At 34.0% G+C, this 16,724-nt stretch overlaps 1 protein-coding gene across 2 annotated transcripts in view; it reads right to left on the bottom strand.

Annotated features, from left to right (window-relative positions):
- Positions 1-16,724, bottom strand: part of COX10 (cytochrome c oxidase assembly factor heme A:farnesyltransferase COX10) — a 91,354-nt gene that overhangs the window by 12,154 nt on the left and 62,476 nt on the right. For both annotated transcript variants that reach the window (XM_074225158.1, XM_074225159.1), the window contains exons 5-6: positions 8,862-8,932; positions 1,238-1,470 (exon numbers count right to left, since the gene is read on the bottom strand). In XM_074225158.1, coding sequence (XP_074081259.1) covers positions 1,238-1,470; positions 8,862-8,932 — 304 coding nt within the window. The remainder of the gene's footprint in view (positions 1-1,237; positions 1,471-8,861; positions 8,933-16,724) is intronic.

Here is a 16,724-nt window from a genome sequence, read left to right as displayed (position 1 = left end):
GTCCATACAAGCATACTGACATACTCATACAAGGAAAAGTGTGAAAAGGATCCAATGTGTCTAAGTAAAATTCAAGAAAGGAGTGAGTACTTTTAGATGAAGCAGTGAGAAAAAACTTCACAGGGAACTCACACAAAAAGACAGTTGGATGAGAATCATATAAGGATAAAAATATAAAAAAATGAAAATTCAAACAAAAAAATGTATTGTCCAAATTATTGTGTGTCAAATTGTTGTTCAGTAAAGACATTAGCAATCTTATGAGGTAGAAAAAATGAGAGTAGAATAAGCTTGTAACACTTGGAATGTAGATGACCTTGGGAAAGTCACTTAAATTTCCTGTGCTTCAGTTTCCTCATAAGGTTGGATGAGGGGATCTCTGAAGACCCTTCCAGGTCAACATCTATGATACTATGAATTTTCAAGGTGTACCCAATCCTTTCATTTACTGCAAGTGATATACTTTGCAATATACTTTACTTTCCACCAGTCCCTTTCCCTTCTTCTAGAGGATAACTTCTTTGTAATTGAATTATGAATATTTCCTGAAATTGTATGCTTAATTTACAAAGCTTTTATTCTGGCAGGTCAAAATCTCCTAAATGTCTCAGTGTTTTGGGTGCCCATTACATCAACAATTTAAATAGAAATAAAATAATTTTGTTGATCACAACAACAAAAACCTTTTTCTCTGGAACTTCATCTGTTTGTAAGAAAACCAAACTTTATAGGACATTACAAAGAGATAATTAGATGACCTGTTAACTAAATTAAAACTACTCTAATGCAAAATGAAGGATGTGTAAGTGGCTAACTTCTTTCCTTAAATGGCACACTTTGACAACGAGTGATCAGCACACATGATTGTGTTTGCACTAGGAATTTTGCATTCTTTTGTTTTTGTTATATTATAATCAATGATGATGTATAGTCAGTATATTCTTTCTCACTTCCTCTTTCCTCCCATATTCGTTCAAAATGGAAATGTGTGTCAGAATGGAGCTGGAGAAATATAGAATTTCTTCATGGTTCAAGATTTTCAGTAATTTAAAGTGAGAAAGTAGCATACCTGTTAATAACACTGGTAATGGATATAGAGGAACATAAAACCAATTTTTCAGTGCTAGGGAAAAATATCTATTTCATCCTAACACCAGGATAGAAGAGAAACAGTTTTTTGGCATACATTTCAATTGTCCCTTGAGAGAAAGAAGATTTTATGTTACTAGCTACTTACCAGCATCAAGGCTACCAGTAGCTGCAGTCCAGCCCATGACTGGTGGGATGGCTCCAACAAGGGCTCCCACCCATGTATTGACAATACTAATCCTTTTCAGAGGTGTATAACAGCAGGTGTATAGGAAAATGTTGAAAGCACCTAGAACTCCTGTGAGTGGATTTACCCCCCAAGTTAGTAGTGCAATTCCTGGAACAGCACAGCATGTAGCAAAAGATACAGCTAGCAGAGGACTGTAAGAGAGCAGAACAGAAATATTAAATGTTTAGCCTAGAATCTAAAGTTCTATAAGAAGTAAATAATCTATCCTTGTATTTATAGTAATCTTGCCTGTACACTAGAAGATATTCATTTGATCTCATATATTGTTGGAAAAGGACACCTTGGAAGTAAAACAAAAAAAGGTAAATTCAGCATTTTTGCTGAACTCTCTCAAAATAACTCTACAAAAACAAATGTGTTAAACCAAATTCTAGGTAAGAAAAACAACAATAAGTCACACTGAATCATTTTTCTAGACTAGAAAAACTTAGAAAGAGAGGACTGTGGACAACTGGGGTACAGGCAGGTTAGCAGCATTGTGTGGAATAGGTGATACCAACTATTGAAGCAGCAGCAGTGGGAGCAGTCAAGTGCCTTGGAATGATAAGGTATATTTGATCAGAAAGAGGCTTTGTTTTTTGAGATCTTTTTCTTTGATCTCCTTTGGGGTATAGATCTAGTAGTACTGCTGGGTATGTGGGTATATAATTTAATTTCAAATTGTGTTCCAGAATGGCTGGATCAATTTATACCTTCACCAACAGTGCCTGTTTTCCTATAATCCCTCCAATATTTCTTATTTTCCTTTGTTGTCAACTATGTCAGTCTGATGGGTATAAGGTATAACTCTATTAGTAGTACCTAAGTGGGTCAATAGAAATGTTGGAGGTGTTGTGGAAAGATTTATTTATTAAATTATATAAATATATAAATTATATAAAATGACATTTGCCTATACTCCAAGAGATTCCATTACTGGTTTTAAACTTCCACCTTACTCCTTAGAAGAAGTGAAAGATCCATAATTATATTGCATGTATTTTCAGTTTTTTGATGTATCAATTATTTATATTGACCCCCCCCCTTTAACTTAAAAAATGCTATTTGTTACAGGCTTGTTCTCTGGAAAGGAAAGAGAAAGGGATTCTAGGGAAAATTATGATGATTTTAAAAAAGACATAACTTATTTAAAAAACAAATTTCAATTTTATGTTCAAAAAGATGTCTTATTCTGTATTTTATAAGTTCATAGATGATGTGAATCTATCTTTGTGAACTTTTCACTTATCAGAGTTTTGTTTTTCTCTAAATTTTTGCCATTTTTCTATTTCTACTCCTTTGCTCTGCATTAGATCAGAGGTCTTGTCAGTCTCCTCTGAAACTGTACATTTCTTATATCACAAAAATTATTACATTACATACTATAATTTGCTTTAATCATTCACGAATAGATGGATTCCTCTTTAGTTTTCATTTTGGGGATATTAGGAAAAGAGCTATATTTGCATATATATGGGTCATTTTTCTCATTGCTTGATTTCTTTATAGTATCATTTAGGAACTGCATAGCTGAGTCATATATTGATTTGGATCTTATTCTGACATGTAGTGAAAAATGTTGACTTAAATCTAGCTTCTGCTGGTTTCTTTCCAACATTTCCAGCAGTTTTTATCAAATTATGAGTTCTTTCCACAGTATTTAGGCTTATTAGATATGCTTATATGGTTCCTTTGTTCTCAGGGAAGGGATAACTTACTCAACAAAAAGTACTGGGGAAAAAAAGAGGCAGGAGAGAAATGAGGGTGTGAGGGTAGGTTTTGTCATTAAGCTGTTTAATGACCTTGGGTCTGCTAGGATCTGGTGCAGCCTCACTATTGGTAAAATGGGAGGTGATGAAGGGATGATGAGTGAGTTCAGGGTCAATGAAGTAGAGTGACTAGAAACAAATGTTTGGAAACCAATTCTAAAATACTTAAAAACTGATCAATGAAACAACCAATCATGACTTCAGAGGACAGATGACAAAGCATGTTATCTAATCATCTCTTTTTAAGTCAAATTAATGAATGGTTTACCTATTTTAAAAGCTTTTAAAAAAAAGGACTCTTACTTTTATGTAGTAATTCAATGTTTTTTGCTTTCAATTACCATCTGTTCTTTTCTTTTAAAGTATTTTAATGCTGCTCTTTTGTTATACCAATGATACCATCTATCACTACTTAGCCTTGTAACTAATAAGCAAAATGGAACAAAACAGATCATGCTTTCATTCATTCTGCTTTCTCTCTTTCAATGGTTAACAGTGACTCAACCACACAGAATCTTAGATACAGCTGCTTCTGCAATCATCTCCCCTTTATCCAACATCTTTAATTTTAAAAAGGTCCTTTTTTTGTTTTAAAAAAGTTTTTGGCATTTCTCAAAAATCTTAGCTTATTCTGTCCTTTTCAGGGCCAAGTCACTTTTAATGTTCATCTTTGTTAGCTGCTTTTGCAGTTATGCATTCTCTCTCTCTCTCTCTCTCTCTCTCTCTCTCTCTCTCTCTCTCTCTCTCATATGTATGTATATACATACACAGATAGATAAAGTATGATAGACAACGTATTTATAACTACACATAAAATATAAATAAATATTTTTACAAACATTTCTTTCCCTACTACTGCCTTACTCCCCACATGATCAACAATAATCATTAACACCATGAAAATACTCAAAATATGTATTATCCAGCAAAACTAATTGTCACGTTGGACATGCCCGAAAATATATGTCCATCATCTCTCTGACAGGAAGGGACTAGCACAATTTTTCTTAAGTGCTCTGGAATTGTGGTTTGTGATTGTATTAATCAAGAGTTGTAATGTCTTTCAAAGTTGCTTATTTCTGTTTTACTGTGTAAATTGTCCTCTTAGTTCTGCTCATTTTGTTCTCAATCAGATCATAAAAGTCTTTACATTTTGTTGAGAGACAAAGAGAATAATTTATTTTAAAATATATAAATATTTAATATAAAAACAATTTTTCATATTTATTTTTTAAATTGTGAGTTTCAAATTTTTTCTCTCCCTCCCTTTATTGAGAAGACAAGGAATCTGACATAGATTGTATATGTTCATTCATGCAAAAACATTTCCTATATGAAAGAAAACAGATACCAACCACACTGCCCCTCTCCAAAAAAGAAACAAAACGTATGCTTTGATTTTCAGATGAAGAAATTAAAGCTATCTATAGTCATATAAAAATGCTCTAAATCATTATTGATTAGAGAAATATAAATTAAAACAATTAAAAGATACCACCTTACACTTACAGATGGGCCAATATGACTAAAAAGGAAAATGATCAATATTTGGAGGGGATGTGAGAAAACTGAGATATTGTTAGTAGAGTTATGAACTGATCCAACCTTTCTGGACTGCAATTTAGAACTGCACCCAAAGAGCGATAAAACTGTGCATACCCTTTGATCCAGTAATACCACTACTAGTTCTGTATCTCAAAGAGATCGCAAAAGAATGGTAAAAAACCTACATGTACAAAAATATTTATAGCAGGTCTTCTTGTAGTGGCAAAGAATTGGAAATTGAGGAAATGTCCATCAATTAGAGAATGGCTGAACAAATTGTGATATATGAATGTGAAGGAACACATATATAAGAAATCTAAGAAATCATGAGGGATGGGACTACATGAACTGATGCAGAGTGAGGTGAGTGGAACCAGAAGAGCATTAGACACACTAACAGCAACACTGGGTAATGATCAACCATGATGAACTTGTATATTTCAGTAGTATAATATTCAAAGACAATTCTAAAAGACTTGGATAGCAAATACCATCCATATCCAGAGAAGCAACTGTGGAGTTTAAATTTAGACCAAAGCTTACTATCTTAAAAGTTGTCTGTCTTATGTATTATATTTTTATTTTATCTCTATTTTTTTTCATTTGGATTTGATTCTTCTTTTACAACATGATTACTATGGATCTATTTTTAGCATTTTATACATCCTCTCAGGAGGAGGGGAGAGAGCAAGGGGGAAAAAAATGTAAAACTCAAACCTTGCAAAAAATGATGTTTGGAAACTACTGTTGCATATAGCCTGAAAAATAAATAAATAAAATATTTTTTGAAAGTATGTTTTGTTCTGTATTCAGACTCCATTAGTTCTTTCTCTAGAGGTGGTTAACATTATTCATCAGTTTCTCAATTTAATGAAGACAAAAAGGTTTAAGTTTTTCCCTTCATTTTTTCTTCTGTTCACTACTTAAAAATTACAAGGCCTATGTTTAAAGATTTTGTCATATAAATATTATAGAATTATTGCTATTACTCCATAGTGATTATAAAATTGAAAAGTGATTTTAATTATATTTTGAGAAATTTAATTTAATCAAATTAGATTTAATATTCTGTTTTGTGTTCCCCCCCCTTAACTTCACCATTTTGCTTGAGATTTTGCTTTGTCATCTTTTTGCTTATTATAAAAGACCCTGTTAGCCTTCACTCAAGGCCATAGATCCAATTTATTGGTAACAACTGGTCAAATTAATAAGTTTATAATACTCTGAATTTTGTTTCTCAGTTAACCCTAATTTTCAAACACAAGATAATGTTAGCAAAGGAGATAAATACTAGAAGTACATTTATTCATTTTTTTTTTAGTTTTGCTAGGCAATGGGGTTAAGTGACTTGCCCAAGGCCACACAGCTAGGTAAGTATTAAGTGTCTGAAACCTGATCTGAACTCAGGTACTCAGGACACCAGGGTCGGTGCTCTATCCACTGTGCCACCTAGCTGCCCTGTAAATCTGTGACCTCAAAGAGCTTACATTTTATCCTTTTTTAAAAGGTTTTTTTTTGCAAGGCAAATGGGGTTAAGTAGCTTGCCCAAGGCCACACAGCTAGGTAATTATTGTCTGAGGCCACATTTGAACTCAGTTACTCCTGACTCCAGGACCAGTGCTCTATCCACTGCGCCACCTAGGTCACCCCCATTTTTTATAAATAAAATGTGCAGCAAAAATTTATGGTTATAATTGTAAAGTCTATAAGATTAAGTAATATTAATTACAATGCCATAGAGAAATACAAGACATTTTGGCAAGCACATGGTACCTAGTTTGTGAGAAGGTAATCAAGTACTCAAATGACAGTTTTGAGTATTATATTACACACACACACACACACATATACATTTAACATACTCTCTGGAGCGATATATATTCCTGACTCTTCAGATGAATTTTTACCTGATGTCTCATCAAAGAATCACTTTGTTCTATAATAATATTAGTGTAATGCAAGCTGTGGCTTGTCCTAACAAACTGGAAAGGTTTTTTAGCATGGTTTAAATGTCTATCATTTAAAAATTTGATTAAATTTTGTGATATTTATTGGCTGTAGGATAATAAATTTCTCAGCTACAGTAACTCTAAAAGATTATCTAAAAATTATAGAGGAATTCAAATATCTATCAACACATTGAGTATCCACAATGGTGAAATCAAAGAGCTTTCAAGTATTTAAATATGTTCCAATCTGGCTTCTGTGCAAATTCTTTTTATAGGCTATGCTAAAATCATTTTATTGTATTAGCTTGAATATAAGCAGTTAGTCTTCCCTTATTCTTCCTTCTTCCCCTCAAACCAAATAACCAACAATAACAAAAACTTGAGTCTTCTATATCAAAGTATGGCCAACAGTAAGCAGTACTTCAATTGGTTTTTGTCACTCCTACCCATAACTTTAGACACTAAGAGGCCCAAACTGAGTGTGAAATTCAGAGGACTTCTTCACTAATCACTACCTCTATCTTCCACTACTATCCTGGAATGCAGTCAACTATATGAATTTGCTTGTCTCTTCATCCATATTACTTGGGACTCTTCCCTTAGTCCCTAGTGAAACCTCCTGTCATAAACAATACTCTTACACTACTCAACTCTTCATGATTCGTTATTAAATATATTTATACGGGCCAACAAGATGAAACAATAGTGTTTGGGCCTGGAGTCAGGAAGACATGTCTTTCTGAATTTAAATCTGTACTCAGAAACATAGTAGTTGTGTGACCCTGGACAAGTCACTTAACTTGTTTCTTTGGTTTCCTCATCTGTAAAATGAACTGGATAAGGAAATGGCAAATCATTCCAATATCTTTGCCAAGAGAACCCCATGGGGGTGGCTAGGTGGCACAGTGGATAGAGCACCGGCCCTGGAGTCAGGAGTACCTGAGTTCAAATTTGGCCTCAGACACTTAATAATTATCTAGCTGTGTGGCCTTGGGCAAGCCACTTAACCCCATTTGTCTTGCAAAAACCTTAAAAAAAAAAAAAGAAAACCCCAAATGGAATCATGAAGAATCAAACATAACTAAAATAACTAAATAACAATGGTAATCCTATATAATAATTTTAATGAACATGGCATAATTCTTTTTTCTTTCAAAAACATCTCATTTTAGAGGATGGACTTCATTTTGGCCAAATACAGTATAGATACTTCATTTTAATATATTACCATTTATAATCTCTATTATATCTGTATTTGTTTTGTACTTAATTTTGTTTTATTTATTAAGATAGTCAAAACAATCCTGGGGTGGTTAGGTAGCACAGTGCATAGAGCACCAGCCCTGGAGTCAGGAGTACCTGAGTTCAAATCCGGTCCCAGACTCTTAATAATTACCTAGCTGTGTGGCCTTGGGCAAGCCACTTAACCCCATTTGCCTTGCAAAAACCTAAAAAAAAAATGCTTAAAATTTATGTTCTTATTTCAGTCTCATACATTATATTAGGTTTAAAAAATGAATAAAGAAAATGTCAAGAAAGTTCAAAAAATACTTCTGCTCTTTGGTGTTCAAAAAAGTTTACATGCCTTTTAAACTCTAATATATTAAATTTCCAAGAAAGAAGCAGGGACATAGCAGTAGTTTAATTTTGAATACAAGGTCTTTTCAGCTGTCTGATTTGTCAGTATTTTAATGTTTCTTCTGACTTAAGTATGGATTTGTTTGAAAAGTATTTGTGCTAATGGTGCTGCTCCTGAATCTCTAACACAATGAAGATAACCACTAAGCTCTAATATTGTATTTGAGAAAAAAAATTGTAACATATATCACTTCTGTCTCCCCAAAACTTGATGGACCTTATGAGAATTTAAATGCATCGTGAAGTATTTTGATTTGTAGTGAAAAGTATTTTATTTAGTCATACCAATTTTTGAAAGACGTCTTTTTGAGATGTCTTTTGTTGGAATACTACTTGGGTTAAGGCAGTGAAATGGGAAGAAATACTTACATATCACCTTCTGCATATTATGTCTCACTTAATCCTCACAACAACCTTATGAGGTAGATTCTACTAATATCTCCATTTTATGACTGAGGAAACTGAGGCAACAAAGATTAAGTATCTTATTTAGGGATGCATAGCTAGTAAGAGTCTAAGACTGTATTTCAACTCAGGTCTTCTGACTCCAGGTCCAGAATTCTATTTTGCTCCCTAGTTGTTTCTAAGTCAACAGAAAAGACAAGGCATAAAAAGAATATGATAGGGAATATATTACTTTACCTGATCTGTCCTCGAACCAGAGGTCTGTTCTTTGTTCTATTCATATTTGAGTCAAATGGAACCTCAAAGAACTGTATTGAAGAATAAAATGACAGAAGAGACAAAAAATATTAAAATTACTTTTACAAGAAAACTTTCTACTTACTTTATTCTTGATATTTTAAACTTTGGAAAGTAACTGACTAAATCCTACTCTGATGCTTCATTGTGCCATAGAAGTGGCACAATGGAGTATTGTTAAGTTTTGGACACCACAGTTTAAGAAAGACACTGATAAACTGGAAATTATCTGGAAGACAGAAACTGGTAAGCTGAAGGGTCTTGAATGCAAGAGTCTCCCTTTTCAAGCTAAACATCTCCTGTTCCTTCAACTGAAGACAATAGGACATGCTGAAAATTGGCATTTCTTTAAAGATAAATATTAAGGTCCAAAGGTAGATTGCAAAGGATTTAGGAAAGAATAATAGATGTTGTTCCAAATGGGACTTTTTTGAGTTAGGAAGTAGGGGAGATAAATGAAACGCTAATTATTGTGGATGGAAGAATAGTGAGTTTTGTTTTATTTTGTTTTGTTTTTAAAGGATAGAGGAAATGTAACTATTAAAGGGAGGAAGTAAAGGATCAGTGTGAAGAGAGATGAAAATAGAGAATGAGAGTGATACAGGGGACAATCTGTTGGAAAAGACTAGAGACAATGAGATCAACTGTGAATATGGAGGACTTGGCCTTGGCAAGAAAAAGGGCTACCTCTTCATCTAAGATCAAAGTGAAGAGAGACCAAAGTCTGAGTGATGTGACTTGAGGAGGAAGGGAGTGAAAGAAGCTTTTGGTGAATGGCCTTGATTTTTTTCTTTTGATGAAGTATGAAATGAAGACCTCGATTGAAAAGGTGAAATAAGGAGTTTTAGGAGATTGGAAAAGAATCAAAGCAGCTTCTGCAGAAGTGGGATAATGAATCATTAGGAGGTAGTAGCATGATTGTCTTGCTGATATGAGGATCTTGTTGAGATTATTTAATATAAATTTGTAGTAGGCTAAGACTGTTCAATGGGACAGCTAAGAATGCATAGTGAATAGAGTTCCTAAGTTCAAAACTGGCCTCAGACACTTATTAGCTGTGTGGTACTGGGTAAGTCATTTCACCCTGTTAGCCTTAATTTCCTCATCTGTAAAATGAGCTGAAGGCAAAACCACTATAGAATTTTTGTCAAGAAAATTCCAAAAAAGGTCAAGAACAGTTAGACATGAATAAAAAATTACTAACCAACAACAAAACCAGACAGTTACTTCGTGACTCTTTCAGTTCTACTCAGAAGCAAGTGATGAACTCAAGTCTGTGTTACTGATATATAACTGAGGAAAAAACATTTAAGTCTGTGGAAGAAGGGGCCCAAGCAGGAGCAAGTAAAAGCATAGATGAACAGTAACCTAAAACGGAGTTGTTAGAACTTATATAATGAAAACAGTCATTTTCAAATGGACCTAGAATTTGTCTCAGGCAGGGAAGAAAAGGGTTCCAGGGGGTCAGGTTCAAAATTAGAAAGCAAATGATAGAACATACTGGGAATATAATTTTTAAAAAGACAAACCACTTGGTGTTTTGGGGTGTGCAAAAGCCCAATGAGGTATAAACAGAAGAGGTAAAGACAAAACTCACTGCAAGAGTATTTCAGTTGGATCAAAAAAAAAAAGCAGGTTGAAGTGAAAAAACAGCTTCTAAGGGCTTATGAATGAATATTCCCTGTTTGGGGGAAGGAGGGACCATAGTCTCTTAGGTGAAGGGCAGTATCTTTGGGATCCAAAAAGATAAAAACTTGTCTTGTTAGAGTTGTGGGCTTTCTTGGGTCATACTAGGCTCTAGATTCCCCAATTCAACATTAGTATTGTACTGTACACACCTAACAGGCATTTGATATATGTTTGAATTTATTCACTCATTCAGAGATGAAATAAAGATTATAGAGAGGTAAGATATGGTCACCACAGCCAGTCAAATCCATAGACTGAACCAACTTTAAAGACAACACCAAAGAGTTGAGATATGAAGGAATTAAGAATAATATTCCTTCTATTCAGGATTTAGGAATAGAATTAAACTACAAGAACCTCTGTGACCTGCTATTTCCTGATCTTCAAACTACTAGTGCACCCTCACCTATTCCTTGCTCCTCACTGTTAATTCTAGGTAATACCTAGGCAATGCCTGCATTATTCAGTAACTTCTTCTTCTGTGAAGTTCACGTTACTCATGAACCAATCAAAATTTTGGTAACAATTGTCTACAGGGGCAGCTAGGTGGCACAGTGGATAAAGCACCGGCCCTGGAGTCAGGAGTACCTGGGTTCAAATTTGGTCTCAGACACTTAATTACCTAGCTGTGTGGCCTTGGGCAAGCCACTTAAACCCATTTGCCTTACAAAAAACTAAAAAAAAAATGTCTACAGACTTCCTAGTCACTCCCCTTTCTTAATAACTCTATCCCAAACATTTTCAACCCTTTCAAGTCTCTCATGGCTCCCTTCCCCTCACCATCTTGGTTGAGAACCTTCTCTCATATTTTAAAAGAAAAAATTAAGGATTTATTTGTTATTGTTCCCTCTTTCTCATCATATATCACACAGATGCTACCTCTCTTCCTTGTCTACCTCACACAAAGAAGTGATCCTATTCCTTACCAAGGCAAACCCCTCTATTCAAGTTCATCTTCTCCATTGGACTGCTTCTTCTCTTATACTCATTTTATCAATTATCTTTAATGTTTCCCTTGTCTTCTGGTTTTCATACTGTCTTCAAGCATGCCTGTGTCAAACATTTAAAAAAAAATCCTCTTTCCATCCCAGATGGCTGTCATCTTATATCTTTTCTATCTTTTGGTGCTAAACTCCTTGAGAAGGTCATCTATAATAGTGTCTCCATTTTCTCCCCCTTATTCTCTTCTTAATTTCCTATAATCTGGCTTCAGACCTGTTCACTCCAAAGTTATGAAAAATCTCTTAATTGCCAAATGTAATGGCCTTGTCTCAGTTCTCATTCTTCTCAACCTCACTGCAGTCTTTGACATTGTTCATTATTCTCTTCTTTTTGAGACTCTTTTTCTCTAGATTTTCAGAACAGTTTCCCCTTCCACTTATCATCCAACTTCTTCTCAGTTTTATTTGCTGGATCTTCATCTAGCTCATGTTCTCTAACTGCCTGAGTCCCATAAAACTCTGCTCTCTTCTTCCTTTAAACTACTACCATAAGCTTCCATGGATTTAATTATCATCTCCATGTTTATGATTCTCAAATCCACCTATCTCTGCTGGCCTCCAGTCTTGCATGTCCAAATGTCTTTCAGACATCTCAAAATGAATATCCAGTGTCAATGTAAACTAAAACTAAGCTCATTTATCTTTCTCACTAAATCCCCCACCTATTAACTTCACTATTACTGTTGAGGACATAATACCACCATTCTTCAGATCCTGCAGGTTCTCAATAAAGGTGATATACTCAATTCCTCACTATTTCACACCATCTATATGCAATTTGTTGTCAAGGCCTGATAATTTTATCTTTTCAATATCATGTGAATATCCCCTTCTACCTCCTCAACTCTGAGTATATATTTATGATCACAAAGTCCAATGAAAGACTCAATTCAAGAACTGAAGCTGCATGCATGAGTAAATAGGAAAAAACAGAAACACCCCTCCTTCCCCAAAACTCACATAATAAAATGAAAAAAAAAATTGTGTTGATAAAAACATAAGAAATAAACCCAGAAAAAGGGAGTACCTTCACAATAATCATAAGTAGAGTCTCATAAAAAAGCAGTTTTGCCACGAGCAGTATTTATTTGTATTTATCACAGGGTCTGACACGTAATAAACAGGCATTTAATAAATGCTTGTTTTCTTTGCCTCTCCCACAAAGACTCCAAAATTGGCCAGAAGAAATAAAGCAAGAGATAAATAATAATAATAATAATAATAATAATAATAATAATAATAATAATAATAATAATAATAATATGAAATTAGAACCCTTAAAGAAAAAATTGGAAAGAGAACTAACAGAAGCAGAAAATCATCCAAGTAGTGAAAATCTTGGGGAAAAAAACCCAAAATCTTCAATGATTCAGTGAGCAAAGAAACATTAGAGCAGTTCCTCTACCAAGACACATTTATACATAGGATTACAACCACAAAACACTCTTTACAGAAACAATAGAAGGAAAATAAATAATGGAAGAGACATTAATAGTTGGGCTATGTCATTTTTTATAATTAGGCAAAATAAAAAAGATTAATTTGCAAGAAGATAATTTAAAAAATCATAATGAAAGGCTCTTCCTCACAAAATGTGTGTGTTGTGTGTACACATATGGGAACATGCACATGTGAGAGAGAAAACTAAGTATTAATCATTAAAAATAAAAAGCAAAACAAAACAAAAGATGGAATGGAAGTTGCAGAGGCAAATTTAGGGTAGGATATTAAGGAAGACATCACAAAAATTTGATTCAATCCAAATTTCCCTTCCTTGGAAGTCTTCAGGCAGAAGTTGTGTAAGGGTTGGAATAGATGGCTAACTGTCAAACTATGTGATTATGTTTGTGTTTGCAAAATCCTGCCTATTCTCTTTTCATACTTTTGTAATGGCTCTTCCACTATGTAATTGTAAGATGCTGGATACATTTAAACTCTGCTGGATTCAGTTTCCTTATCTGTAAAATTAGAGGGGATGCATTAGATGACCTCTAAAGCTAAATGGCCCTATAATTAAAAGTTTCCTCAACACACATACATATTATCATGAAGATTTTGTAAAATAGGTACTTATTTGAATCAACAATTATCAAGGTTTTTTCCATCTTTTTTTGTCAACACCAATAATGGCCATGATATTTTTTTAGTCTAAATGATTAACATCTTCCTTTTTTTCTGCTATCTGAAAAACTGATTTCTGTAGATCTTCAAAAGTGTGTCACTTCCAGAGTCTACCTTTCTGTAAATTTCATCAACTGTAATTGCCGTTAATACCTCTCTTTTCTTTATTACCATTTCTACTTCTATATGCATCTTCCATCTGACCTGCCAGTACCCACTTTCATTTTACCTGGAAAGTCACTCTTTAGTCCTAATTATCTGAATCCATGTTCCTCCTGCCTGGGGAAATTAATCTATTCAGTTTTGGAATGCCTTAAACAGATGAGCTGCCCTGATTAGTGAATCAGTACTAAGTCACATAACCCACTAAATCTAGCCAGCAGCTAGAAGAGGTTTCATATCTCAAAGCACTGTCATCTCTCTTGCTCCCATCCTATCTGTTGCTTTCTCCCCTTTGCTCTAGGAATTAAATTAAATCGCTATTACTACTGGTCTGGAAAAGACATTTTCAATGTACTGCTTTATAGTGTTGTTCACAATTCCTGACCTTTTAAACTAAAACTTGCTTCTCTGGCTACCATTCACTTACATGTCAAGTTTCCCCTTATCAGAATAGATTCATCTTTGTATTTGTAAACTTAGAGCCTAGTACCATGATTGGCATATAATATGTACTTAACTAATGTTTTTCATCCATTCATATAACACATTATAGACTGAGATCATATTAAGAGCCATCTAACATAGCACTTTAATTTTTATTTTCATCTGTCATAATTATAATGTAGGCCAGAGAAAACCCACAAAAGTGTTCACAGCATTTAAAATTTGGAATACAAATATCAGTCCATGAGATCTGGTCCTTTCAGGATTTAGAGAAATGAGCTGTTTATCACATTTGTCACAGTGGTCAAATTATTTAATGGATTTAGAGGTATAGAGTACTCAAACCTCATTCACCACATACTGCTATCTCTGAACCCCAAGATCCTGAAAAAAGGGCTACATCAGGTTTGTCCAACCAAGTAAAAGTTGGAAGAATCCATAGCTTTTTGAGCCAAAGATCCATGAAGGAGCATCAGCTAGTCCCTCTCAATGCTTTAGTGTTTACTCTCTATGGGGTTTCCAAAGCTAAGTCTCTACAAATGTTTAGTCTCTATGGGTTCTCCAAAGCTGAGTTTCAGGCTTACATGCTAACTTCATCTTACGCTTGCATCTAATCCCTTACAGTAAATAAGAGGGATGGGTTTCTTCTCAATTATTTAGACCTGTAAAAAATGACCATGGAATAGTTAGGTGATGCAATAGAAAGTATACCAGGCCTGAAGTCAGGTAAACTCCTCTTCCTAAGTTCAAATCCAGCCTCAGACCCTTACTAGCTGTGCTACACTGTGCTAACCCTGTTTGCCTCGGTTTCCTCATCTGTAAAATGAGCTGGAGAAGGATGGCAAACCACTCCAGCATCTTTGCTAAGAAAACAAATGGGGTCAAAAAGTTGGACACTACTGAAATGACTGAATAACAATAAGGTGATCAACTAAATTTCTAGGATTAACACAAGTCTACTTGTTATGTTAACACAACCTACTTTATGTAGGTATATACACATATATCTAAACATACATGCTTAGATATACATACATATACATAAAGAGTGAGATTATGAAAGCTAATTTCAGAACAGAATACCACAACAAAAAAATGATGCTGCTATAGTCTAGCATGCAAGGGAAAAAAAATGCCATTTTTCAAACAAGAATATATTTCTTAACTAGATAAAGTTGGCAATAACCCTGTGTATATGGTTTAATTCTGAAATTTAAAGCATTCCAGACCATCATAGAACCTAGATCATCTACTTCAATTCCTTCACATAAAGTTAAGGCAACTGAGGGCCAGGGAAGGAAAATGATATGCTAAAGGTCACAGGATTATTGAGGGTCACAAACAAAGGAAACTATATAACTTTAAAACAGGGTATTAACATTCAACAATTTCATATAAACAGATAATCTTTGGAGGATTTCAAGTCTTAAATTTCCCATAACAAATTCCATTAACCATCAAAATCTGAAAACCATTGAAAAAAATATTTTCCTAAGGCATGACATTGGTTTACCCACCCACCCCCAATAAAACAAAAGGATCCTCAGAAGTCATTATTTTTTTTTATTATTTAAGGCAATGGAGTTAAGTGACTTGCCCAAGGTCACATAGCTAGGCAATTATTATATGTCTGAGGCTGCATTTGAACTCAGGTCCTCCTGACTCCAGGGCCAGTGCTCCATCCATTATGCCACCTAGCTACCCTGAGTAGTCATTATTAATCTAAACTATACCTAAATAAGAATCTCTTCTAGAATATAATGGACAATGTTCACCCAGTCTTCCTTAGTTAAAAGAAAAATGAGGAACCCACTGTATCCTAGAAAGCCCATTACAATTTTAGATATATCTTGACAAAATCTGCATCTTAGCAACTATTCTCTACTGCTCCTACTTTTGCTTCTAAGTCCAAGATGAAGAAGTCTAATTAGGAGAAATGGATCAAATCTTATCTCTAACACCTATTTAATGATTATAAGCAAGTCAATTAATCTCTCTTAAGAGTCTCAATTTCCTAATATGGCAAAAATTTGCATTACATACTCCATATGTAGGTTGGGAAAAAAAAGTTTTATATAACTCAAAGTGCCTACAGAACTGTGAGTTGTTATTAATTTAACTCAAATGTCTTATTAAAGATGTGACAAAGATTGTCAGTGATTAAAATTGTAAAGTTTATTTCAAATTGTTAAGGTCTATTATTGTATTGCAGTATTACCATTTTAACTTTACTTATGTAAAGTTTATACATTTACACACTTTTTAGAAGTACTTAAGAGTAAAAAAAAGTTATAAAAAGATAACTATGACACTAAAAATCATGACCTTAAAACATCAATATAGATTTTTGTCCTTTTTTTGGAAATTATGTAGTACTTAATTTATG

The sequence above is a fragment of the Macrotis lagotis genome, chromosome 2 (genome assembly GCF_037893015.1).
Source record: "Macrotis lagotis isolate mMagLag1 chromosome 2, bilby.v1.9.chrom.fasta, whole genome shotgun sequence".
Classification (NCBI taxonomy): Eukaryota; Metazoa; Chordata; class Mammalia; order Peramelemorphia; family Peramelidae; genus Macrotis; species Macrotis lagotis.
Note: the sequence above shows the minus strand (reverse complement) of the source record. Positions and strands in the feature narration are given on the sequence as shown.